Consider the following 27,025-nt stretch of genomic DNA (forward strand, 5'->3'; position numbering starts at 1 on the left):
CACCATCATTGTCTGATGTGCTGTCCCCCTCTTGTACATGGCTGAATGAATCTTTTTGAGAACATCTGCTCTTGGGCACGCTGCTAAAATGGTCCTTGGAATGCTGTCTTAGCACAGGGCACTTCTCCTTTGTCTGCTCCTGCTGTCTCCCACAGTGAATGCATCTCATTAAGGGTACAGAATCCTGGTCACCTGCTCTTCTTTGCTCTTGTCTCACTGCATGTACCTCTGGGCACGTTGTGCCTCCTTCGCTTTTCATCCTTTGGCTTGGTCTCTAGTGAAAAACCTGTGTTGCTCCACAGTTTCATTCTGCTTTGGGGAACAATAGCTCTCCAGAGGACTGCTGTGAGGCTTGGGGCAGGGGTGAGTGTCAGAGTACTGCAGACCTCTCTGCCTTGTTCCCCAATAAGGTAAAGTAAAAGTTTTACTTTCCCGCTGTTGTCGTCCCCCTGCATGGCCAGGCCTGTGTACAGCTCGAACTCCTTCTACTGGGTCTGTCGTGGGGCCAGGTTTCTGTCTGCAAAATCCAGGGCTCTGAGAGGCTTCAGCCCAAGCTCCGTGGCCCACGCTGCCACCTGCTGCTCTGCGGAGAACTCCCAGCTCCCACACTGCCCCCGTGGTTCACTATCAAAGAGGGAAGGTGGGCACAGGTTAAGTTGAAGTGGAACTTATTAAATTCTGGGCACTGCTGTGTCCCTGTGTTGCTTCCAGCCTAACTCCCTGCATTCCTTGTTTTTCTGGTGTCCCAGGAATACCAGTTACTGCAGGGAACATGGGCCCTCTGATTCCAGTTCCACTGATCATGATACCCAAGCCGTGGTGCACTTGGCAGGCTAGCAGGGACTGTATCAAAACAAAGCCCTCCAGAGAGCACAGCACATAAATGAGAGGCTAAATCTTCAACAGAACTCAGCCCATTTGGTACTGTTTGGAGCCCTGAGCTCATTGGAAAATCTGGCCCTGGTTGTCTATAAAGATACATCAGCCCTTCCCCCTAAATTAGGGGGAAATCAGGCCTGGCGTCTTGGGACAAATTCCAACATGGGTGATTGCAATCTTCCTGCCTTCGCTCCCACCACCAGAATCAATTGTGTATGGTGTCGTGCACTTCCTCTTGTAAAGCCGGGAGCCGTTTTGCTGCTAGTGTAAAACAGTTGCTACATTTCACAGCAGAGGGGAGAGCATTTCTGGGCTGGATGAACTGATAACTGAATGTGTTGTGATCCTTCTGGATGGGAAGGTGCTTTCCAGTGGTCAGATCGTATTAGTACCCAGCTGATGGTAAGAGGTCCTGGACAAGGGGAATTTGTTGGCTCAGGGTCCTTCTGACATTGGTGTTTAGTTGTGGAGATTCAAGCCTGGCATTTAGACCCAATTGGAATGATCTTTATGGTTTGATGAGGCAGCCTGTTAGCTGAACCAAAGGGATAGCTTCTTATCCACAGCTCCCCCTGTATAGATCCAACATGAAGAATCCCGTGTTCAGTGGGTTTCCGAGTCCTCTCGGAGGGTGAAGTCTTTAGGATCACAGTCCAGGGGCCTTGTTAGAGAGGGAAAGAATCGACCATGTCCGTAGGGCCTGATAAATGAATTTCCCCTCTTGACCCAGAAGGGAATGTTCCCACACTGCAGGCTCCAAACCAATGCTCCCAGGGTGGAAACTGTCTTCTGCATGTGGGACACCATGGGACCCTGCTAAACCTGGCTCTACAATTCCTTATTACTCCGTGGCTGGACTGTAGCACTTGAGTTTCTCTCTTGCATCAGACAGAGAAAGGGGTGAAGAGGAGGGGTGGGGAGGAGGGGCTTATGTTAAGAGCTGTGTCGGGAAACCCCACTGGCATTGGAGGTAGGTAGAGCGGCTGAAGGGCCCCCCGCCTTTCAACGCACGCAACTGTTAACCCAGGTGAGGCCCTGCTCCCTAGCTCATGTTCTCCTTCTCTTTCCGGCCCCTGCAGCTGTGGGTTTCGTGAGCGAAGACGAATACCTGGAGATCACGGGGATCACCCGGGAGCAGTCTGGCGAGTACGAGTGCAGCGCATCCAATGACGTGGCAGCTCCTGTCGTCCGGAGAGTGAAAGTCACCGTGAACTGTAAGTAACCGCGGGTGCCGGCTCGTGTCTGCAGCACAGAGGAGACGCTGGGGGCAGGCGGTGAGCAGAGACTGGGTGGCGGGCAAAGAAAGGAGAGCACACACCCCCCAGTGCGGTGGGGAGGGGAAGAGACCATTGTCCCCTCACACACGGGCCGTATCGCTGCCCAAAGAGAAGGGGCATGATCGGGGTTTGTGCAGAGGCCGGGGCAGGATGGGTGTGTGCAGAGGACTTGGTGTGGCTGGGGCTGGGAAGGGCTGCGGGGGAAGCTGGGTGTGTCTGTTGGGGAGGGCCGTGTGTGTCCTTGCAGGAAAGTGGGGTGTTTGTGCAAGGGGGGGCTGGGCTGGGGGCACCCTTTCAGGAACTGGGGGTATCTGTGCAGGAGGGGAGGGCTGGGCAGGGCTGGGTGTGTCCTTGCAGGGGGCTGGGGGCATACGCAGAGTGGGTTGGGAAGGGGAGTGCTTGTTTTCTTAGCAGATGTAGTTCTGCCCATTCGTTTGGTTTTTCAATTCCCTTTTTCCCCACTCCCCCGCCTCCCTGGCTCTCTGTGTGCATGGGGCTTTCGCAGTCCATGGTGAGATGCTGTGTTGATAACCTCGGGGGAGAAGTGAAGCGGGAAGTGAGCAGCAAGTGGGAATTTAAAAACAAATAATGAGCAGAAATGCTGCTGCTAAGAGAGTGGGTGAAGAAAACTCAGCCCTCCTGGCACCCTACTCCTCTGCATACACACACAGTGCATGCACTCAGACACACACCAGACACACAGGTGGCATGCACTTCCACATAGATACTGTGGTACACACAGGAGCACCCATGCTCAAAAAGCATACACATGGTGCATGCGGTCACACACACATGCTCAAATACCTGTGTGTGCACACTCACATTCATGCACAAACATGTGCACTCTCTCACTCATTCACAAACATGTGCGTGCGCTCACCCACATGTACAAACACATGTGCACATGCTCACACACATGTACAAACGTGTGCATGCACTCACACATATACACAAATGTGTGCATGAGCTCAGACTCATGCACAAACGTGTGCATGAGCTCACACACATGCACAGACAAACATATGTGAATGCACTCACCAGTATGGGCACACGCACACACAGGCTCACGCACGCACACACGAAGTCACGTGCAATCACGCCAAAGGAACACAACTGTTAGCAGTGGAGAGAGCCGGAGGCACCAATGAGCATGTGCTGCTGGTGAACTGGGGCAGACAGACGGAAGGGCCCATGCTGGCTAGAGACACAGAACGAGGTTTGGGGTCATTCCCTTCCCATCTGCCTGAGCACTGGGCATGAAGTTCCTTGCGGGCCTGTAAAACAGCACTTGAGTGGCAGGAACTGGGCACCGGCTCGGGGAACAGACCTCCTGTTGGCTAGGGGAGGGCGGCTGGCACAGGGACCTTCTGCCTCTAGCTGATTCATTTGGCTCAGCCCACGAGGTGGGGAAGAGAGAGAGGCTTGCGGAGTGAAGGCAGAAAAGAAGGGTTTTCCGAGGCCCTGGGGAGAAACCCGCACGCCCTCATGTCCCCGCAGACCCGCCGTACATCTCGGACGCCAAGAGCACCGGGGTGCCCGTGGGGCAGAAGGGCATTCTTCAGTGCGACGCCTCCGCCGTCCCCGCCGCAGAATTCCAGTGGTACAAAGACGACAAAAGGTAGGTGAATCCGACAGGGGACAGAAAGGCCTTGCAGGTGGCATCCGCCCCAGCAGAAAAACTATCTGCCGCCATTCCCAGGGGATTTACCTGCATCGTCTCCTGGGCTGGCTGCCCGTTGCACTCCACTCCCCTTGAACAAAGCCAGAGTGGTTAATCCTGCACTTGAACTGCAGAGCCTGGAAAGAGGGGTCAGCGACCTGATTTCACCCTGTCCTTGTGACAGCCACAGGCTCACTGCAGGAGAGAGGAGGGGGAGGGAGGTGGGGAATAGACCACTCCGTTGTAGTGCTGTTGTAAGAGGCACCAAGATTCTGTTGCAATTCCACCCACCTCCCCCACACACACAGGGGCAAAAAGTGCCATAAAAACAGCATGTCCAGGAAGGCGCAGAGAAAGCGGCTGGACTGTCCATCCAGTGCATCCAGGTGCTGTGTCCAGGCAGGAGAAACCATAATTAAACATGGAGCATCCCTCTGTCCCGGGTGTTTTAATTAAATGACGAGGAGAACAGAGGAAGCCAGATTGCCAAACCATTTCCTCTCCCCGAATCTTGTTTAGCCCTTTAAAAAGAGGCCTTTTGCAGAGATAGAGAGGCCAGCACTCCTGGGAGCAAAGACCAGCAGCTCATTAGAGATGTGCCCAAGGTGGTGTGTTTAAATCCAGATGCAAACTTGCCCGTAGTTCAGAGACTGGTGGTGTTCAGATCCAGCTGAATCAGCCCTTTATAAACACAGGAACCAGCAGCTAAAGTCTGATCTGGATTCGGAGCCAGATTTCCCCCCACCTTGGGTAGGGTTCGAATCTGGATTTTTGTATTGGGTCCAACTCTGCACTAATAACCTGATCCGTACAGGTGCTGAGCACGTGCAACACCCATCCGTTCCAACGGGACCTGCAGTTGCTTGACACGTCTTAAAATCAGGCCATGAATTTATATTTAATTCAACTCTCTCTCCAAAATATGCAGCAGCTGAACGCCTAGGCTAGTTTTCTTGCCTGAGACTGGATCTTCTGGGGATTTGTTTTCAAAGTGGCCTCACTCTGCACTCTAAATTCGGATACCTGGAATTAGGGTGACCAGACAGCAAGTGTGAAAAATTGTGGCAGGGGTGGGGGGTAATAGGAGCCTATATAAGAAAAAGACTTAAAAATCAGGGCTATCTGGTCACTCTACCCTGAATTCAGATGTGCATGCCCCGTGCTGCATGTGTAAATGGCATTTGTGGACCTGAAGTGGGCAGCGTGATCCAGTGGTTACAGAAGTGGGCTGAGAGTCAGTTAACCTAGCTTCAGTTCCTGACCGCCAATGTCCCATTGGATGGCCGTGGGGCAAACCGTTACGCTCTTTGTGCCTCCTTTTCTCCATCTGTGAAATGGGAGCAAAAGTAATTCCCTTCCTTGGTGAAGACTGCATGGCTTCTTGCCTGAAAGTGCCGAGAGTATTATTGGAAGCACAAATCCAGGCTTGGGGGGTATGGGAAAATGCAGAGGCTTTAAGACTGCAGAGGCTTTAAGACTAAAGATGCTCCCGGTGCAGATCCTTTAAAATGGCAGACAAAACGTAAGGTCCTTATCGTGCCAGAATGATGCCCCAATGGGAATTGAAGAAGGACAGTCTGCTGACTAGGGTGCTAGCCTGGGATTTGTGAGTCTCACGTTCGGTTCCCACCGATGCCACTTTTCTGTGGGATCTTGGACAAGTCACTTAACCTCTCTGTGCTTTGCATCCCCTTCTGCGAAATGGGGATAACAGCGTTGTCCAACTTCATGGGGGTGTGGTGGAGATAAATACATTAAAACAGCTTGTGTGATGCTTAGATCCTATGATAATCTATCAGCGTAAGCTTAGATAGATATCTCTTTTTGTAGGCCCTACGCCAACTGTGAGGGTTGTTTCACGTGTTTTGTGTGTTAAGCACATCCCAGGAATGGAGAAATGGGTTTAAAATACTAATTGGAGGATATTTTCCCATCAGGCTGTGCATTTTTCAGAAGTAGGCCATATTGTGCTGGCCTTTAAACCACTAATATGAATAACATTCATATTCATATTGAAGCCAAGTGCTATTGAGAGTTGTCAGACAAGACCCAAAGCAAGCTGGGGTGGTGGTAATGAAGAGTAGGCACCCACTGGGAGGAATTAGCTAGTAAAAGAAAAAAGACCAGAGTGCCTGAAGAAATAGAGATGCTGGGGAGGAGGGTGAGTGGGTTGTGAAATGCCGAAACAAAAAAATCAATGAATGGCAGACCTGCAAAGGATGTCACGCCACACTGCCAGAGAGGGCAGCGCAATCCAGCTGTGACCCATCTCCTCGGCTTGCCCTCTTCCTCCCTGCCCTACGCTATGGTTTCCTATAGGTAGGGTACTTGGAGCTAGGGTTGAGGTTCCTATGGGTAGGTTACCTGGAGCTAGGGTTGAGGTTCCTGTGGGCCTGGTACTTGGAGCTAGGGTTGGGGTTCCTATGGGTAGGATATCTGGAGCTAAGATTGGGGCTCTTATGGGCCTGGTACTCGGAGCTAGGTTTAGGGTTCCTATATATAGGGCTTTCTGCCACTTCACAATCTTCCCAGAGCCTAGCCAGGCACATACCAGGTTCTGCTAGCCGGAGAAGGGCTCTCTGGAGCGAGCTTTCCTGGTTCCTAGTTTGAATTGAACAACAGGATTAAACTCAGCACTCCTTTGGCAATCAGGGTGGGGCAAATCGATTTGGCTCAAATCAAGGCAAGACTTGAGTTTCCGACCTTTTTCTGGGCCAGGCCTGAACTTTGCTGGAGTTCTGGGGGAGCTGGTGATTGGATGAAAGGCTCCTGTGCCTGACATCGCTCCAATCCCCCTGTCTCCAGTCCCACGCAGGGCTCCTTCCTCTACGAGTTGTCCCTCTGGTGGTACCTCAGCAGTGTCCCTTGAGAGCGATGCCAGCTCCTCCTATCTCTGTGAGTCCCCCCCCAGACCATTTCATCCACCCCACATGATATCCCAGGCCTCTTCTTCCCACTACACAATCCTCACTCAGTTTCCTACAGCTCCATCTAACTCTCTCTCTCCTGTCCCCTCTCTGTGAAGGTCTTTGCAGGCACCAGGGAGCTCAGCAGGGGGCCAGTGGACACACTGCCAAGGGTCCCCCCAAAGGCCTGGGGGGGGTAGATTTTCAGGAGGAAGGGTGTCAGGAGAACTTATTAGGGATGCGTGAAGGAAGCGGGCCATGGAGCAGAAGGTTAGAGCCACCTGTTGAGGTTGTCTGATTTGGAAGGGAATAAGGGGATCATTTTGAAGGTGGAGGGGAGAGGAGGATAAAGCTGGCATGGAGCTGGCAAAGAGTTGCTGTGCCTACATGGTGATCATCACCACCTATGGCGGGAGCTTTGCAAGCCCCAAGACTGTTCTGTCATGGTCGCTGCTCTGAAGATGCTTCTTGTCCTAGCTCAGCTCTGAGGCGGTCTGAGTGTGGTCCGATGGATAAGGCATAGGATGGGATTCGAGACTCCAGTCCCAGCTCTGCCGCTGACCTGTTCCGTGACCTAGGGCCATTCATTTCATCTCTCTTTTTCCCCACCTACCCTTTGTCTGTTTAAATATAAGCTCTTCAGGTCAAGGAATGTCTCGCACTATTTGTCCGGTATGGTGGAGCTCTGATCTCAGGTGGGTTCCCTAGGTTTTACTGCAATATGGATAAGAGCCCAGGGGATAGGTAGCAGCCCCTTGCTCTGACCATGTCTTTCATTCTGAAGGTGTTACCGTGTCCCTTTCCCCTTCTCCCCTCGCCTCAGGCTGGTAGAAGGACAGAAAGGGGTGAAAGTTGAAAGCAAAGCCTTCTTCTCCAGACTGACCTTCTTCAACGTCTCCGAGCAGGACTACGGGAACTACACCTGCGTGGCCTCCAACAAGCTAGGAAATACCAACGTCAGCATCATCCTGTACGGTGAGTAGGGCCAGGTGCTGGGTGGGGAGAAGGAAGTAGGGAGAAGCTGATGCGAGGGGGAGAGGATGGACGGATGCAAACCCCCAAGGATTGTTTTTTTCTGGGTGTTGCTGACAGACAGGACCGCCTCAGTGTGGCGCCTCCATTCATCTCAAAGTGGAGATGTCACCAGATGAGATGTGTATTTCTTATTGATTGTTTCTGCTTTGGCGGGGTTCTGAAGTTGCAAGGGAAAGCTCACGCATGCTCAGCTGTTATTCCCAGGTCTAGCGTGACCAGGAGCAAGGTGGGCTGAGCTACCAGTGCAGCACCTGGGAGATGGGTGGCCTCGTCTCCAGGCAAAAGGAAATCCAGTCTCCATGCTTGTTTCACCCCAGTTTCTTCCACCCATGCCCTTCAGTTCTGACCTGCTGGAATCCATTCCCCCAGAACTTCATCCTCCATGTTTGTTCATTCCTGGGTTTCCCCAAACCCTGCTGTCCCAGTATGCCCGCAGCCCTGACCTGAGAGGGACCTCCTGCACTGAGAGAGGACGTCTTCTCCATCTTCATGCAACCCTGGGTTTGTCCACACACTGCTTTCTCCCTCCTCGCCTTGAAATCCCCTCCTTGATTTCCTCTCATCCTTTCTCTCTTACCCTATAAACTTCTCAGAATTGACCTAAGAGCTGGCCAGCTGAGAGCCTCTAAATCAAAATAACTGTCACCCTGCAAACAATCTAGGCCTGATTGAAGTTGGACATTAAGATCTGAAAGGGCTTTGTGAGAGTGAGTGAAACCTGTTTTGGCTGAAATAAAGCCACCTACCTCATTGCCCCAAACGACTACTGCATGTTCCTAAGAGTTGGATGAAATTTTGTTAGCCCCTCATCCTCATTATGTCCCCATGTTCATGGTACCTCAATGCTTCAAAAACAGGTCCAGACTAGGGAATACAAACAAAAAAAAGGCAAAATATCCAGTTTGTGTTGTGGTTTTAGCCTGATCAGAAGGAATCAGGAAGCTTGCAAGAAAGTTTGTCCTTGTGAGATTTCCAGCTTCTCACTACCAGTGACAGAGCATTTGGGTAGTTCTGTTAAGGCTGGAATAAAGCATCCAGGTATTTAGGTGTTTATTCAAACCATGCTGAGTAAGATCCCCACCAGACATCTCAGTCACAACCAGCCCCTTGAGTTGGTGCCTTTTTCTGAACCATGGGATAAAACATGACAGTTTTTGCCCTAGAAACAGGCCCAACCCACAAATTCCATATCCAGACTCGGGTTTTGAATATGGCAAGGTCCGAGGGTGCCCTCGGCTAAGCTTTGCTTCGAGGCTTGGTAGCATTGCAAAATTTGGATCCAGATCCGGTTAGGGATTCCTGTCACCCCTGAAGTTTGATATTTACCGAGCTGGGACTTTGAGCCTATCTCTAATTTTCATGGCAATAAACTACAGAAGCACCCTTCAGGTCAATCGGCCAGGTGGGGTCATGTGTCTGCAGCTTCGCACAGAGCCGTAGAAAGCTACAGTAACTGAACCAGAATCTAGGCGACACTTGCTTTGTTGCAAACCTGAATCTCAAGACTGTTTTGCTGAGATATATGAAACTTTCAGCCAGCCACCGACACAAACCAGATAGACTTGGGTTAACTCCTGAATATGTGCAGGAGACTTTGTGGTTTGTCGTGTTTTGAGCTTAAACCCTGGCCAGTTTGGCTGTTTCCATTTGTGTTTTTGGGTCTGTCAAATCCCAAACTCAAGGGACCCAAACCCAGATCGGATCCAGATTTGAATTTGTGCAAATCCATGGAAGCGGGATGGAACAACAGAGACATGGCCTAGTTAGGAAGTTCATATCTTGATTTGCTGTGCACGACTCCACAGCATAAATGACTCTGTCATCGTGTGTCAGCTTCCAGGTCACATTTTCTGTTACTGCAGCATAAAAAACAATAGAAAGATGACTTTGCCGGAGGGAGGGAGGGGGATGGGGAGTTCCGTGCCCTTATCTGGGAACTGTTTTCTCCACATGCCAGAGCTGTGATTAGACTGATGTATCCATCTGACACCGCTCACAGTCGGGGAGGACATAATTGCTCGACACATTTGTCACGCATCTCCACGCTATGGCAGTCAGTGGTGTTGGAGCCTGTACTGCTGATGAGGAACCGAGTGGGGAGCAAAGCCCTTATCACCCCCTTCCCAGATTCCCCCACACCCAATTCCAGCCTACACCCATAGCCAGCTGTTCTACACCACACCTGCAGCGATACCCCCCATTGCATTAACACTGGTATCCCACAGACCACGGGCTGAACCTCATCTCATTATACAGGCTGACTTGTGAACATCACTAAGCTCCACCCCTGCGAATGATGTTGTCGTCTCCTAGTAACTAGCGACAGCTAATAGCAGAGGGAGATTTAAAAGAAAAAAAAGGGACAGAAATCCAGACAGTGTGAGAGTTGGACAAAATACGTGATGGGCCAAAAGGTGATTTTTGGGTGGCTTCATTATGGGGCATCTGATTTTCAGAGGTGCTGAGCACTTCCCCTTTGAAAGTCAGCTGCCTAGACGGATCTGAAGCTGAGCGCCCGCAAAACTTGAGGAATGCACTGTTGAGCCTGTGGATCTTCCCTCCCACCTCGGCCTCAGGTTAACGATCTATAAAATGGGTGCAGAATGTTAAGCATGTACTGCATGTGCAGGGGGAATCAGCCTGCACTGGAGGGAATGTCTCTGAGGAGCCCGTGCAGTTACTGCTGCTGCCTTCCATTGTGGTTTCTGCTGGGGTTAGGGCAGCTTTATTTTTCCATGGGGGTTTCAGAGGAGCTCCACCAAATGAATCTGGGAGCAGGAGGTACTGAATTGCACATTGCCTGGAAAGCCTCCCCCCTCCCCCATATCCCTATTTCAGGCAAGCAACACCCGCTCTTTGTTCATTGACCCCTTTATAGCCCAAGTTTCAGCCACTTTCCATCACCATTACCTCATCCACTTGCAGATTATCCCCATTATGGGGGACCCCTGCCAGCATGCACCCTGCCTCAGCTTTCTCTCAGGCCACCTACCCCCTTAACGCCCACCCCTGGGGTCACCCTGGCCTTTGGGGAACCTTCCAGGCCCCCTCAGTTTGTGCTGGGCCGCTGTTGAACTGGTCTGAAAGCGTGAGCCAGGCCTTGGCTGATTGGTTAACAGTGCTGCAAACCACACTGTTATTGGCCGGGGTGCGGGGGGGGCGGGGGGGGCGAAACAATGGAAATGTGCTGAGTCGGCTTTTCCAGTCAATCATGAGTCAGGCTGTGCTGACATGAACAGTGGGGTGGTTGTGAGGTTGGATTTATTGATGTTGGAAATCATGGGATGAAAAGCAAAGCATTTTAGAGCCTTAAAACCCCTTCTGTGCTGCTCAGCTTCCTGTCCTGCAGGAGGCGTTCCACTGAGTAACACTGAGTTCCTGTAAAAAGACACATCCTACCTGTAGAACAGGTGAGATTGTAACATACTAGGGCCCCAGTCCTGCAGGTGAGTCCGTGTAGGTGCAGGGATTGACCTGCCTGGATAAGTCGGGACCTAGAACTGTATACAACATCCCTGCAGCTATCAAATCTTTGTCATGCTTCACCTCACCATGCACGATCTCTAGTACCTGTCGTATAATACAGCCTTGCAAAATTCTGTGTGCTCACGGGTGGGGACTTTATTTTGATGGGTGAATAACATATTGTTAGCTTTTCCTTTTCATTGTGGTGGCAAGGATGAGCATGGAGATTTTGTGATTGGGTTGGTACATTTCCAGAGAGGCACTTTGGTCTAGTGGCCAGTGCACTGGACTGGGAGTCAGGAGACCTGGAGCTCTGCCACTTACCTACTATGTGGCCTGGGGCAAGTGTCTCCCCATCTCTCTACCTCTGGTCCTCCCTCCCTGGTTTTGGCTGGGGCCTTCAGGCATTCCTATAATAATAATCTCCCTTTTGCAAGGCTGCCACAACGTTATTTATTATTTTAAACTCATGGAAAGATCATTCTTGCAATTTCCCATGATTCATTTCACTCACTTCAGAAAGAGTCTGCTGCTCCCCGGCCCCGCCCTCCGACCTTTTAAATGCCCCCCTCCCTCCCATTCCACCTCTTATTTACACATCAGAGTGTTTGCGGAGTGGTATGTGAACTATAATTTTTTTTTTGTCATTTTTCTCTTCCGTCGTTTCCTCCCCCGGTTTAGAAATAAGTGAGCCCACAAGCTCAACCTTGTTCCAAGGTCAGTATCACTCTTGTTGTGTGTCACATCCGCTGTCCTTCCCCTGCCTTTAACCTCTGCCTGCTCGCACATTCCCTGTTTCCCTGTCTGACAACATGCATGGAGGCCAGTACCACTTCCTGGAGGGCCGCCAGAGAGGATGCAGGTAGACGGGCTGTGACTGGTCACCTGGAATTTGTCTCCATAAATAGCGTGGCTTAAACTCGACACGCTTGTCTCGTCAACCCAGAATTCCTTCCGGGGAGGCGGGGTGCAAAATGCGGTTCCGCTTTGTCTCTTCCTGGAGCTTGCGGCCAGACTCCTTGTCCAATTGGATATAAATCCAGTTTGCAAACTTCTCCTTCAAAATGTTGTAGCTAGGGTTTCTTCAAGCTGGCCCCAGGGATCCAGTCCCAGTTCTTCTCCTTATTCCAAATGATGCAGTGTGAAACATCCCCCTGGATGCTAATGCAGATATTGGACCCAATCCTGCCAGGTACTGAGCTCCAACTGCTCCCATTGAATGGGCAGTGGAAGTTGAGGGTGCCTGAGAGCAGAACAAACAGTAGGGCCTTTGAGAGCTATAGGGGAGGCATTAATGGACGCTCCCTGTCTTGAGGGGACTTGCTGTGCCCACATCTGCATTGGGGTTGTAGGCTCAAGAGGCCATTGTTCTTGAAGTCCTTCTCAAGGCACGGTGCCGCTTGGCTTCTGAACACGCAGAAGGACTGCAGGGTCTCAGTCACCCTGCTCCTATGAGGATGAATGGGGATTCTGTGGCTAAGTGCTCAGACGCTACACTAATTGATGCAGAGGAGGCTGGGATGAGGGATGTGCAGCGATAAGGCATCCTGCAATTGCTGGAGACCCTGACGCAGGAGCATTCTTAGACCTGGCTGGGAATCAGGGGCAAAATCAGAGCAATGCACCAGATCTCTAGACAGGGAAAGGCTAAAGCAGAGCTGGCTTTAGGATTTGGGAAGCCTCTACTGAGGTTATTCTTGGAGGGTCCCCAACCTTTTCATCTCCCCTTTTCTCATGCAATCTCCTCTAGCCATGGTCAGGACGGGGTCTGGAAGATTTCCTCCCTGCTCTAGGACTGGCCTCCTCCAGGTCAGAAATGACACTGGTCTTTGTCCTGCCGACTCTGGCTGAAACAAGGCAGATCTAGTGGAGCACTGGTCAGCACACCCAGGCAGCAGCAGCACTCTCGGTGTTGCAGTAATTTTGGGACCGACTGTTCCGCGAACGGAATCCCCCTTGGCTTTATCTTCCACAGCTCCCAAGTGGCAGCTGCTGGCTAAGAGCATCTCACCATCAACCCTCTGAGGTAGCGCATGAGCAGAGCAGCTATACGGGGGATACCGAGGGGCACTGTGTGGCTTGCTCTGGAGGGTAGAGGCTACATGCATGCTAGTTTAGTGCAGAAGGGGAAATAGCATCAGGTAGAAGTAAAAGAGAGCCAGCTGTAGGAGTGAGTATCTTCCCAGCAGGGTATGTGTACAGCTTTGCCAATCAGAGCCAACAGAAAATATCCGTGAAGGATTCCAGTAATTCCAGCCAGTCCTCCTACATGCCTGGCACCTTCGTTTATGACACTGTCAAGATCATGAAGGGAAGGGATGGGGAAAAAAATCACCCTTACTCCATGGTGTTCTTTTAAAAAAAAAAAAAAAGACTCCATACCAATACTGGTTCGTTTATCTGCATCCCCCCTCCCCTCACAGTGTCAACAGAGACAAGGTCGTCTCATGTCCACATGTGGAGGCATTTATTAACTCATCCCTTCATCCTGTTTTGTTTTTCTTTCTTTTCTGTTTATCTCTTGCATGCCAACGCCCGCATCTCTCCTCTTCGTGCCTCCCTCCATTCTGCCATGTAAGTACCCGCCAGCCCTAACAACTCACCTTCACTTTACTAAACTTCTTAGTGTTCTGTAAAGACGGGAAACTGGGAGGTGTTAGGCAGACAAAAACAATGCCTTGTCGCAGAAGCCAACCAGCTAATGCACAGAGATATGACAGGTGCATGTGCAGGTATGGAAGTAGAGTAGATACAGGCTGAGATATGGTAGATGGAGACAGGTAAAGCATTGGGTGAACACAATTGCTAATGGGTTGTGAATAGGTGTAGGTGGGTTGCGACTAGCCATATTGCTAAATGGGACAGGTGTGGGCAGTCCCGGCTAGATGGGAGTGGAGTCCTAGGCCTGAGAAGGTTCCCAGTATGGAAGAGGTTGAGAACCACTGCAAGAGACGGATGAATGAGACAGCCATGGACACAGTGAATGGTTTGTATAAGTCGGCAGATAGGTGCAGTAGATAGATACCATAGATGTATGTGACTGATGCGGGGAGTGAGGTGGGATGAGAGGTGGATGGATGCAGTACAGACAGAGGGATACCGGAGGTAGAAATTGTTAGACTGTTTACAAGTGACGCAGCTCTGCAGAGAGAACAGGGTTAACATCTCAAAGTCCTGGTAACTGTTTATAACCATTTGAGCTTCTCAGAAGGTGGCTTTTGCACAGAGATTGGAACCCGGTCCTTCTTTGAAGGCTTGTGGGTATATTTGCCAGCCATTTGTCCTCTCCAGTGAGGTCATAAGCTCTGTGTCTCAGTGGCATGCAGAATCACCCAGCCTGCTTTTGTGACACAAGGAAAGAAGCTGACTCAAGCTGCTATGCCAGGGGCTTTGGCAGCTTTGATCTCCAGGTGCCACAGGTCTCTGCCACATGGGCATTCCCTTTGACCACAGTAGGGTTTGGAGACACACCCTGGGCCAGATCCATTCCTGGTAACTCCGCTGCCTTCAATGGAATCAAACAGGGCTGAAGTTCACCAAATAGAAATCAGCAAACCTGAGCAGGTAGAAAGCTCGAATCCCATCAGAGTCCGATGGCGGGGTTGACTAGACCCTTCCAGAATGATTTGTTGAATTGCTCCAAAGGCAGTAAGGTTTTGTGAAGTGGATAGGATCATTGGGCCTGATTCACCGCTCAGATACCCCAGGTTGGCACTGTGCTGTATCAGATCCGGGGTGTTTGCTGTAAACCTAGATGGGAGTCAGAGAGCAGCAGTATACAAAATGCCCTGGGTTTTCTTTGTCTAGCTCCTTTTATTCTCAGATGCAGATCCACCATCACCCTCCAGGCCTGTGCTACCTCCGGACTGGATCAATGCACTAAATTCACCCTGCAACTCACTTTCAAGGCCACGCCGCAGCTTCGGCAGGGGCAGACTGCAGTCAGCCAGCTTTGGAGCAGGTTGGGCTAGTGCGACCCAGCTCCTGGGTGAAATTCAAGGGGTTGGTTTGGGCCCTACTAATCTCAGCAATCTCTTCTCCCCTTATACCGCACCGTGATGGCTGTATTTGTCAGGAAAGCTTTGGCTTTCTGACCCAGTGCTGAAGCTTGGGGAGTTGAAGGTGGGGTGTTCTCTATTGCAGACGCTTGCCATGGAAATACTGAGCCTGGCCACATTTAGAACATGGGGCCAGATGCACCTCTTTGCTCAGGTCTTCCTAGGAGGGCAGGCACTGGACTCTCTGATCACACAACTTGCTGCTTAGGAGTCATCGCCTTTCAGCTTATCTGTGTTCTCGTCACAGATACTCCACTTGGGAAAGAGGATGAGCCAGAAATCCACCTGTGCTCACTTGAAATACAACCTGCATGTGTGATGAGACTCTGAGAGCCCGGATACATGAGTTGGTAACAGAGGGACCACCACTCCAGGGACGGACCGGTGTTCCATTGAATCGTGTGTCCTTTCTCCGGACTGCTGTACACTGGGAACTTACATCGGCATAACTACGTCTCTCAGGCATGTGAAAAACCCACACCCCTGAGAGACGTAGTTAAGCCGGTCCAACCCCCAATTCTTTTGTTGACCTCCCTACTGCCTCTTGGGAGAGGTGGATTACCTGTGCTGACGGGAGATCCACTCCAGTTGGATATAGGTGGCGTTTACACTGAAATACTATGGTGGCACAGCTGCAAGCAGTTTAAGTGCTGGATGCTTCATAGGAAATCACAATGCACCTTCCTGCAATAATATCCCCATAGGGGTGGGTGTCTCCCTGCTCCCAGCTAGTGACTGGTTTATGACCTGAAGCATCAGGACTTACCTGGGCAGTACCCTGGTATCAGTACCCTGATATATCTTCTTCAAGGTCCCTGGAGTTACTGTACAAGTAAAGGTATTTGACGGGAGATTTTCACTCTGCCATGCCCCGTGCCTCCCCTTTACGTGCACACAGAGACCATCGGGCCGGGGGCTAAGGGCAATGCACAAAATCATCTTGGCTCTGAGCCTGTCTCTCTCACTTGGAGTGTTCTCTGAACGAACATTCATAGCAGCCTGAGCCATGCTGCTGCTGTCTTACCGACTGGCTCAGTCCCCACGGAGTCTTTTATCCCCCAGGCATTAAGCTGGCTTTTGATGGTATCAGCACTCGGTAAAAGGTCGGCTGATTAATGTCTGAAAGACTCACAGCGATCATCAAGCCAATTTATTAGCGAATATGGGACTGGAGTAAAACTCCTGACATCACAAGGGAACAATTGCAAAAAGAAGTGGTTATCAAAGACAGGCTCAGCATCCCCTGAGGATTAAGGGGAGTCACTTAGGAGCTGGACTTCCAGTTTGCAGCACTTACAGGCATAGCACGTGCCAGAAAATTTGCCGGGCTTTCTGCTATAAAGCGGCATCTTCTGGGCTTTGTGTGTGTGTGTGTGTGTGTGTGCTACCCCAAACTGCAACTCTTCTGCGTGGAATCAGCAAGATCAGCAAAAAGCTGTTGGCTGCAGGAGTGGCAGGAGATCAAGAGGTTGTTTGTCCTTTCTTCACCCTGCTAGAAAAGCATGATCACACGATCACGTCGCTGGACATGTTGAGTTGCCTGAATGTCATGTCCATGTAGCCTTCTTCCAGGACAGGAGGGGTTACGAACGCCTCATGCTGGGACCTATGGTGGCACCATGACACGAGCATGATTCCTGTCTGCAAATGGAAAAAAGCTGGGATTTATCAGGAATTGCAGATTAAACTAACACATTGGGGGCAGGGAGGGATTCTTCAATAAAACCAAATGCTCTGAGGTGATGGCTCATAGCCTGGCAGAGAGCACGGCCAGGTTCCTGTCACCATCTGTGAAGACCTTCGCCTTACGGGTGGTTTTTCAAGTGTTTTATGAGTGTGCAGAACAGTGCACGTGGTTCGGTCCCCATGCTGGGCCTACGTAGGTACTAGCTCCATCTTTCCCACATCAATGAAAAGAGAACATCTCATCTATGGAGGCCGACCCTATGTCCTAAGAGCCCCTCTGTGAACATCAAAATGGGCCCCCCCAAACCCTCCACAGTCAGTGAAGCAATATCCAGAAGGGGGGCTTCTTGGGAAATGAGGGACCTCTTTGATCCCAGGGTTTTCATGTGCCACTCATCAGAGCCACATGTGGTCCTGTTGCCCACCCCCAGACAGTCGGAGACATCAGTCCTTCAAAGGCATAAAAGAAGCAAGTGACATAATTAGAAATAGGAACAGTGGTTGCTATAGCACCAATCTCTCAGACTGTCTTTTCATAGGCTCTTAGAAATGTAGGACTGGAAGGGACCTCAGTAGGTTATCTAGTCCGGTCCCCTGGACTGAGGCAGGACTACATATTTTTTTAGACCATCCCTGACAGGTATTTGTCTAACCCATTCTTAAAAATCTCCAATGATGGAGATTCCACAGCCTTCCTAGGCAATTTATTCCAGTGCATAACCACCCTGACAGTTAGGAAGTTTTTGTCATGTCATGTTTCACTGCAATTTAAGCCCATTACTTCTTGTCCTTTCCTCAATGGATAAGGAGAACAATTTATCACCCTCCTCTTTATAACAACTTTTTACATTCTTGAAGACTATCATCACTTCCCCCCTCAGTCTTCTCTTCTCCAGACTAAACAAACCCAGTTTTTCCAGTCTTCCCTTGTAGGTCATGTTTTCTAGACCTTTCATCATTTTTGCTGCTCGCCTCTGGCTTCCTTCAATTTGTCCACATCTTTCTCGAAGTTTAGTGCCTAGAATTGGACACAGTACTCCAGTTGAGGCCTTATCAGGGTTGAGTGGAAGAAGTGGAAGGATTACTTGCTTACAACACTCTTGCTAATACATCCCAGAATGATGTTCATTTTTTTCCCAACTGTATGACATTGTTGGCTCATATTTAATTTGTGATCCACTCTCGAATCCTTTTCTACAGTATTCCTTTCTAAGCAGTCATGTCCTGTTTTGTATTTCTGCAATTGATTGTTCCTTCCTATTTTGCATTTGTCCTTTTTGAATTCCAGCCTATTTATTTCAGACCATTCCTCCAGTTTGTCAAGATCATTTTGAATTCTAATTTTCTTCAAACCTCATTCCTAAATCTTCTGGCTTTGTGGATTTCACTCTAGAGAGGCCTTGATTTCTGTGGCCTTTGGAACAGGCCCTAGAAAAGAGAGTTCCCTTTATCCACTATGATGCCCTTTTGTCCACTTCATTCGAGGGTCATCTTTTCCTTGCTTCAGCGGCGGCCAAGTTAGGTTGGACCCATCTCCCTGTCCTTCCACTTGCCAGTGGACATATTGGTTTTGAGTCCTGGTTTCAGGTTTGGCTACAAAAGACTTGCACAGCCCCCTTTTGGAGAGGGATAGAATAGGGCCCATTCAAGAAAAACTTGGTCAGCCTAACAGACTTTAAGCCCACAAAGTGATAAGCACCATTTAAAACCTTGGAAATGTTCTTTGTTTTAAGTTTGTCACTATGGCACAACTGGTGTTTCTGAGGCACTTGATGGAGGTGGCCATCTCACTGCAAAGAGATTTGAGTTTTGAAAATAGGTATTAAATCCTTAGGAAGGAATTCTAAACCAGCTTCCAAACAGAGATAGGCCTAATGAAGTAGTTTAGTCAGCAGTCTTTCCAGGAGTCAATGGTCCAATCCAGAGCATAGATAGACCCTGTATGATGGCATTAGGCAGTGCAAGCTGTGTTTCGTTACTCTACTGGGTCGAGAGAACTGTTGGAATTTCTCCATATCCAGTAGCCTGTTCATATTTATCACAAGCTAGTCCTTTCTCTTCTCTGCCACAAGGGATATTACAGATCCAAAGTCTCAGACTCATGGAAGTTTGGATCCAAGTCTGAACTCTGTGTCTGTGCCTTTCTCTAGCGATAATCGTGGGGTTTTTTAACCAGCATAAAAATAATTCTCGCATTATTGAGTGTTTAAAAAAAAAAGTTTGCTGTTTAAATTGTAAGCATTAGAGTTTTCACCACTCTGTGAAAGCATCATTATCGCTGCCTGGAAGCTGTCGCAGCCTCTCCCCTACCAGGCTTTCAGGCTAATCAGTGCCACAAACGACTTGGCTTTTCAGTAAGATGGACGCCTCCAGCACTGGTTCTGAAAGGCCAGTTGTAGTTAAATGTTTGTCTGTCTGTCTGTGGCTGTTAAATGCATGTTTCTTGGTCTGTTCATCGTGAGATATGCTCCTTACTGGTGCATCGTTGGGCTGAAACTTACCCAGGGTTGACACAGAATTTCCTCTGGATTAAATAACCTGGTAGAGGAGCCACATGGCAGACAGCCCACTAGTTGGGCAAGGTTTCATTAGGAAAAAAAGTGGCCACAACCTCCCTTGCACTTGGGATGGGGAAGGGTTGTAATGAGCCAGCTCCGTCTGCAAAGCAAGCATTGCTGGTCTACATAGGGGCAGGAGTTGTGCTGATTCAACCCATCCCCTCATCAAACTCCATCAGCAGGTCTCTGGTAAACTGAAAGCTGTCTAACCGGGATAGTGGTGCATCAGGCCATGCTTATGCAGAGAAGCTCCATTTGCATCTCTTTCTGTGCCAGGTTTATGGGATCTGTCCTCAGGCAGTTGGGCTGAATGAAATAAGTGCTGATATACTACATGCATTGCTTATGTAAAATCCCACAGTGACTATCCATGCAGGGATGAATTGCAGACACCGGGCTGAAAATGCATGGTGAAATGTCTTGACCGCCCATTTGATTAAAAACCACACGGGGCCGATCGTGAAGCCCTTAATTAGGTCAATCTCCCATTGAATGAGTGAGGGCAGCAGGAAAGAGAGGTTGACCTTGTGGTTAAGCCACTAAACTGGAACTCAAGAGACCCAGATTCTGGTGCTAGCTCTGCCGGACTCACTGTGTGACTTTGATCAGGTCACTTAAGATGATTTTTTTCAAAGCCACCCAGGGGATTTAGAGTCACAATTCAGATTAATTTTAACTAATTAATTTTAAAGATTTGTGTGCATCTAAATCTCCTAATGAACTTTGAAAATGTCAGCTATAAGTTGTGTGCCTCAGTTTCTCCACTTAGAAACTGGGGATACTCATCTTCCCCTTCCCTTACGCTTTGTCTGTCTTGTCTATTTAGATTGCAAATTCCTCAAATGGGGCTTTTCTCTTATAAGCACAGTCAGACACAGATCTCAGTTGGGGGCATCCAAATGATATTGTATCATAAATAAATAATAATAATAATAATAATAATTAAGTATTGGACCTGAAAAAAAAAACAGTGAGGGCTAGATTCTATCATGCTTACTTATATTGAGTCTCATTCTCCATTGCCTTACACTTTACATAGATTCTTACCAGAAGGGAACATTAGATCATCTTATCTGACCTCTATATTGCAGGCCAATACATTCCACTCAGGTTACCACTGCGCTGAGCCCAGTAACTTGTGGGTTGGCTAAAGCACATTCCAGAAAGGGAGCCTCTCTTGCTTTGAAGACATCGAGACATGGAGAATCCACCACTTCCTTTGGCAGTTTGTTCCAATATGGTTAATCACCCTCGCTGTTAAGAAGTTGTGCCTATTTATAATCTCAGTTTGTCTGGCTTCAGCTTCCAGATCTTCTTCTGCCTATCTCCACTAGATTAGAGTCCTTTCATATGCAGTATTTTCTCCCTCGGAAGTACTTATATACTGTAATCGAATAACCTTTCAATCTTCTTTTTGAATAGTTAAACAAATTAAGCTCTTTCAAGGATACTCTCCACTTCAAAGTTAGGTTTGCTTAACTACATCGCTCCGGGCTGTGAAAAATGTCATGCCCTGTGTGATGTCATTTAGCTCAACTAAGCCCCAGTGTAGACACTGCATCAGCTTTTCCATTATTTTGCCTGGGGTTGATGACAGGCTAACTGAGCTATAGATAAGAATCATCTCGCTTTCCGTTATTGAATATTGGCACAACATTAGCACTCTTACATTCTTCTTGAACTTCCCTGCTATTTCAAGATTTACTAAAAATTAACATCAGTGGGCCAGAGATCTCCTCAGCCAGCTCTTTTAGGACTCTTGAGTGCAAGTTTTCTGGACCTGCTGATTTTAAAATATTTATCTTATTATTTACTATCCTCCTTAGTTAGTAATGGCCTACAAAGTGCTTCATCATCCTCATGTGATACAAGTATATCATCCTGCTTCTTTCCAAATTCAGAACACAAATGCTTATTGACCACTTCTGCCTCACTAACAAATTTACAATCTCCAGGTAGTAATGAAACTATGTAATTGGTAGGATTTCTTTTATTCCTTATATACTTTAAAAATTCATCATTGTCCTTAGCCTTGCAAGTCATGGCATTTTCTTGTCTTTAGCTTCCCTTATCAATTTTCTGCACTTCATAACTTCTAATTTATATTGATTGCTATCCATTTTCTCCTTTCCCATTTGTTATATATTGCTTTTTTTCTTTTTAATTGCTGCCTTCACTTTCCCATTGAACAATGATGGGCTTTTAGCCAAAGTTGCCCTCTTTCTTGATTGTGGAATCAGGGACAAAAAGCCATCTAATAAACTCTTCTTAAATAGCTCCCCATTTTTATTCACATTTTTCTGTTTAATTTTTTTCTCCCAGTAAATTTTGCTCATCATTTTCTTCAGCTTTGGAAAATTGGCCCTTTTGAAGCCCCGAATATATATATTACTGTTTGGGACTGTCTACTCTTTGCCCATATTGAATGTAATCAGGTCTGATCACTGGTCCCTAGGCAACCACTAACTTCCAGTCCAGTGATTAATTCATCTTTATCCATGATAATGAGGTCCAAAATAGAGTTACCTTGGGATGGGTGCAATACCTTTGTGTTAGAAAATTATCATCTAGAATTTTTAGAAGCTCTAATAATGCTTTATTACTGGCTGCATGAAACCAGCAGCCTATGCCTCCCCAATTGAAGTCTCCCAGAACAACACAATTTTTCTTTCCCCTCTTTACAGACAGATGGTTAAGAAGCATCTCACCATGCTCACTGGTTTGATTCGGAGGCCAGTAACATACCAGTATCCTTTCTGGGCATTGGTAACTAGCACATTGATCCATATGCAGTCAAAATCCTGTTATCAATAACTCTAAAACAAGTAACGATGTCTTTAATGTAGAGTGCCATCCCCTCACTTCTTTTCCCACAGTCATCCACAGCTGTGCAAAGTGGGTATGAATACTACCGGATCAGAGTGGTAGTGTTTTAAAACCACTTTACAGAATTGTAAATGACTATACAAGGTGTAAGGCAATAGAGAATTGGGCCCAAAGAGAAGCAGTTTACTCTCTGAGTAGCCTCACTTACATGAATCTGATCCTTAATTATTTTGGCTCTAAAATCTATTTACTGAGTCCTACAAATAGGGTTAGGGATCCTGGCTTATTTTGTGGCTAATCTTGAATAAATATATTCCACCAAAAAAAAAAGTCAATTGTTTTTTTTATTTAACATACAGTACAGGGCATCCTGCTTAAGTCAATCGCTAATTTGATTCTTTCTTTAATTTATCAAGACCTCTGGAACCAAATCTTTTTTATTATTATTAAAAAAACCCTAAAACCTCAATTTCCACCCTCTATTGTGATCAATGTTGATTGCTTTAGGCAGGTATGATTAGATAATTCTATCTAGAAAGTTGCAATTAATAAGGATGGGGCCAACATTCTGCATGGGAGAGAGAAAGAAAGAGCCCAAGGGAAATCCCGAGAATAATAATAAAAGACAAATGCAAATTCAAGGCACATTATTTAGACATTCTGGGCCAAACTCAACCCTGATGTAACTCCACCGTTGCACCATCAATGAATGTCTCTCTCCAGTTGAAGGGCCAGAGCCTCAAATGGTGTAAATTAGTGGGTCACCCTTAAGTTTTATTACAGATCTTGCCATATGCTCTGCCAGCTATGATGGCCAGGTCTGTAATAAAATCAGCTTCTTATTTAAGGTTTGATTGTGCAACCATGAGGCACACTGCTGAGAACTGCCATGAGTCGTCTCATTAAAGCCTAAAGGGTAGGAATGGGCTTGATTGAAATCAGAGGTAGGAACTAAGGCTGGTAGTTTCTGAAGTGGCCACTGCTTTTCGGGTGCCCTGTTTGTGATTTTCCAAATGGCTGAGCACCCCACAGCTCCAGATGAAATCAATCAGGCCCTACGTGTCTCAGAGGCACCGAGAATCAGTGACTCCTTTGGAAAAAGTTGGCCTGAATGTCTAACTTAAGGGCCAGTTCCAGAGCTATGCTGAGGATCTGGCCTTAGATGTTGTTTTAAGACTAAATGATAATAATACTTTGCATTTGCAGTGCTTTACGTATGTAAAACGGCCTACAAATATTAATTAAATGAATTCCCCCGCCCCATGAGTGAGGTATTTACCAATCCTATTTTATAGATGAGGAAACTGGGGCAGAGAGGTGCTGTGCCTTGCATAAGGGAAGGTAGCATCTTGAATCAGTGGCCAAGCCATGTTGAGAACTCGGGACGTGCTGACTTAACCCCTGGGCTCATTCCTCCCAATCGCAATTGCTCCTCGCAATAGCTGACCGGTAATCCCAATGTTATTGAGTGCTGGTAAGACCATCGGAGGAAAGGCCTCTACATGCAGATATTTGAAGTTCCTTGTGCTCCAGGTTGCTCTTTGCACTCTTCCTGTCCGCCTGTCTAATTCTGAGCCTCATCACCATCTGTTGCACATGGAGAAGGACTCATTTTTGTCCAAGCCAAGATAAACCCTACACCACCACCTTTGTCTTCTCTCCGTCGTTTTTCAAATCCATAAGGTTTAGTGTGGGATCAAGGCACTGCCTTAGCATTGCTAGGCGGATTATGTAGGCCACTTTGCTGGTCTTCTCTCCATTCTCAACAGGAGCCTAACACTGCAATACAACCCTTCCCACCAATAGCCTGCACCTACGTCAACTGAAACTAGTAAGACCAAGCATTAGTGAGGATAATGCTATGTCCTGGGCCAGCAGGGGCCTTCAGTTAGCACACAAGGACTCATCATTGCAGTAAAGAACAGGCAGGTTTCTTGGATAAAATTGGCATGGCTGGCTGGCTGCCTGAAATCCCCCGAAGTGTCCTCCTCTGGCAAGCACTGATCTCGTTTCCGACATGGGATGGGGCTGTCTCCTTCCCAGGATTGCTAGTCAGAACAGGGAAGGCAAGACATTGGTACTAGCCATTGGAGATGGGCTTGACCCAAATCCCCCATGCTTTAGGAGAGTTCGGATCCTGATCCAGTCTTTGCAACCCTGAACTCTGGGTCAGAACTATGTGGCTGGTTCTCCCCTGCCTGATAGCCATCAATTCACCCCTGCCAGATCTGCAGGGTTGTGCTTTGCAGTCTCTTTGCAGAGGGATAGATGCCGATACAAGGTGCAAGCCAGTGGGGAATCAGGCCCAGCAAGACTCAGACCTATCTCTAATAATACTAGGAACAGCCACCTTGACATTAGTACGGGGAGTCAGAAGCAGTGCAGGACGCTCACTAGGGGGAAGAATCATCTGAACTGTCTTTAAACATCGTTTTCCATTCACCTTAACCATGACTTGTTCTTTAATTTTTAGAAGAGACAACTACAGCCCTGACACCCTGGAAAGGTCAGTAAATGTGCTCCCCAAATGGTGATTGCTCCCCAAACTCTGGTTTCCCTGCTGCCGCCAGCCCCTCTGCTTCTGCTGTCCCTTGTTTTCCCGTGGCTGAGCTAACACCAAGGGATCGGCCGAGCGGAAGTCACGCTCTCTCGTCCCGCAAACCACCGAGAGCACCAATGCAACTAACTTCCTCATTGCACCCCTGCTTTGTGGGGACCGCTGCAGCCCACCCATTAATGCTTGCAGGGTTCTAATTTGGCAGCATTAGGAATTAGGAGCAAGAAATGATGCGATGAGGTGTAGCCATCCTTGGGTCCGGAATCCTGCAGCCTGTCCTTTCTTGTAGCCTAACATTCTAGAGAGACCTTCTTTGCACGGCCTTTTCCTCTGGATTCTGTGCAGCTCCCTGCCTAGCTCTCCCTACCTTGCTCTCGCCCTCTTTCTGTCCCCTTTTGCTGTGGCAAATATCAGGAGTTTTTTCTGGTCTGATTCACTGGGTTTCAGAGAAAATTTGTCTCATTCGAGGTCCTTATTCCTCCCAGATGTTTTCAGCGGATAATTGATGCTTGTAACATTTCTCTAGGACACTACAGGGTTTGATAATTGGCCTCTTTGGACTGTCACATGTTTCCCTAATGAGCTGGAAGTAATGAATGCATGAGACCTGGAGAGCAGTCACAGCCTGGCCTCCTTATCAGCTGCACTGCAACTGACACAGCAGTGCTAGCTCTTGCCAGCAAGGGTTCCATTATTATCCACCCACAGCACTTGGCTCCCTCCAGAGCTTGCTCCGAAATTTCAGCAGGTTCAGCTCAGTTTTCAGGCATCTGCTGCTTTCAGCTCTCCAGGACGCTGGATCCAACTTCGTTATGTAACCCCAGTTGACCCTCCAGTGCTGGCAGACATAGCTTTTCTTTTGAGTGGTTTGGATAACAGGTCAAGAAGTGAAATCTGTTTAGCCAAAGAAAAAGAGCATGTTTAAAAAAAAAAAAAAAAGATGGCTACACCTTTCTCTGGTGCCGGCGGGTGTCAAGACAAATGCACACCAGCGCCGGAAACGCTCAGCATCCAATGTGCACCCAACATGCTCAGCTCTTCAGAAAAGCTGGCCACTTATTTTGGTGTCTAAAGAGGTCGAAGGCAAGTTCTTTTGAAAACCTGGTTAGAAATATCGCAATGGGAGCTGCTGGGACATTGTGGGGAAATCTGGCCCCAGTTATGGGTGCTGCGTAGGATAGGTTGAACATTTTCTGTCAGAACTGTCTTCCTATGGAAAATTGGGGGGGTTGACTAAATGAAACTTGTTTTCTTGGAAAGTGTCTGCTTTTGTGGAAAATTTCAATTTATCACTGAAAAACAAAATGCCTGAAAATGGAAATGTTTTCATTTGGAAATGTTGCTTCTGCAGTGCCTTATGGGAGTGAGAGTTTGGTTGACTCATGTCCCCATTCTTCCTTTTGAGCTAGACTACCTGTCCAGACTACATCTCCCATGGCCACGGACTCCCATAATTCACAGCCTGTGGTGCATCATGGCAGATGTAGTCTGACCAGGGAGCCTGGTCTATTGAGGCAAATGGGAACATGAGGCACCCTAACTACAACTTCCATGAGGCACTTCAGCAGCATTTCCAATTCAAAATATTTTGGTTTGTGACTGAAATTTTCAGTATTCAAATTTCCACCAAAAATTTGAAAATTTTGGTGCAAAATGTGAACCAAAATGAATATGTTTTTATTTAAAAAAAAAATGGCAGGAGGAAAAACCAAGCAGCTCTGGTGCTGATCATGTAAAAATGTAGCTCAAAGCCTTTATCCTAGTGCACTTTGTTTACACACATTGTTGCGTGTTACCCCTCTGTACCCTACTCCCTTTGCATCATGGGAGTTTAAAGACCGCTAGTGGACAGCAATGTCGAGTCTGCATTCAGTCCTGTCCGCCACTCTTGGTTCCATCTGGGGGGAGATATAAACCCTTTATACTTCACTTGCATGTCTTCTTTTGCATGAGATATGGAACGAAACTCCTGGCTATTTCTTAAAAGTCGCATGACTGTTTTCACAAGCACAGGGATCTTAACTATGTTATACCAGAGGTCAGAGCAGATGAGCACAGTGGGCCCCACTGGCCTTGGAATCTAGGAACCGTGGTTTCCCGCTCCAGTTCCCCTGTTTA

General features: G+C 48.1%; 1 protein-coding gene across 7 annotated transcripts in view; it reads left to right on the forward strand.

Moving 5' to 3' along the window:
* Nucleotides 1-27,025, forward strand: part of NTM (neurotrimin) — a 676,988-nt gene that overhangs the window by 645,854 nt on the left and 4,109 nt on the right. For 4 of the 7 annotated variants that reach the window (XR_004643653.1, XM_034754499.1, XM_034754500.1 and 1 more), the window contains 5 exons: nucleotides 1,959-2,093; nucleotides 3,654-3,774; nucleotides 7,546-7,697; nucleotides 11,904-11,939; nucleotides 24,824-24,856. Coding sequence is in view for 6 of the 7 variants with exons in the window: in XM_034754499.1 (XP_034610390.1) it covers nucleotides 1,959-2,093; nucleotides 3,654-3,774; nucleotides 7,546-7,697; nucleotides 11,904-11,939; nucleotides 24,824-24,856 (477 nt within the window). In the remaining variant the exon portion in view is untranslated. The remainder of the gene's footprint in view (nucleotides 1-1,958; nucleotides 2,094-3,653; nucleotides 3,775-7,545; nucleotides 7,698-11,903; nucleotides 11,940-24,823; nucleotides 24,857-27,025) is intronic. The other 3 variants (XM_034754501.1, XM_034754502.1, XM_034754503.1) reach the window with 3 other exon arrangements.

This window comes from Trachemys scripta, chromosome 21 (assembly GCF_013100865.1).
Source record: "Trachemys scripta elegans isolate TJP31775 chromosome 21, CAS_Tse_1.0, whole genome shotgun sequence".
NCBI lineage: Eukaryota > Metazoa > Chordata > Testudines > Emydidae > Trachemys > Trachemys scripta.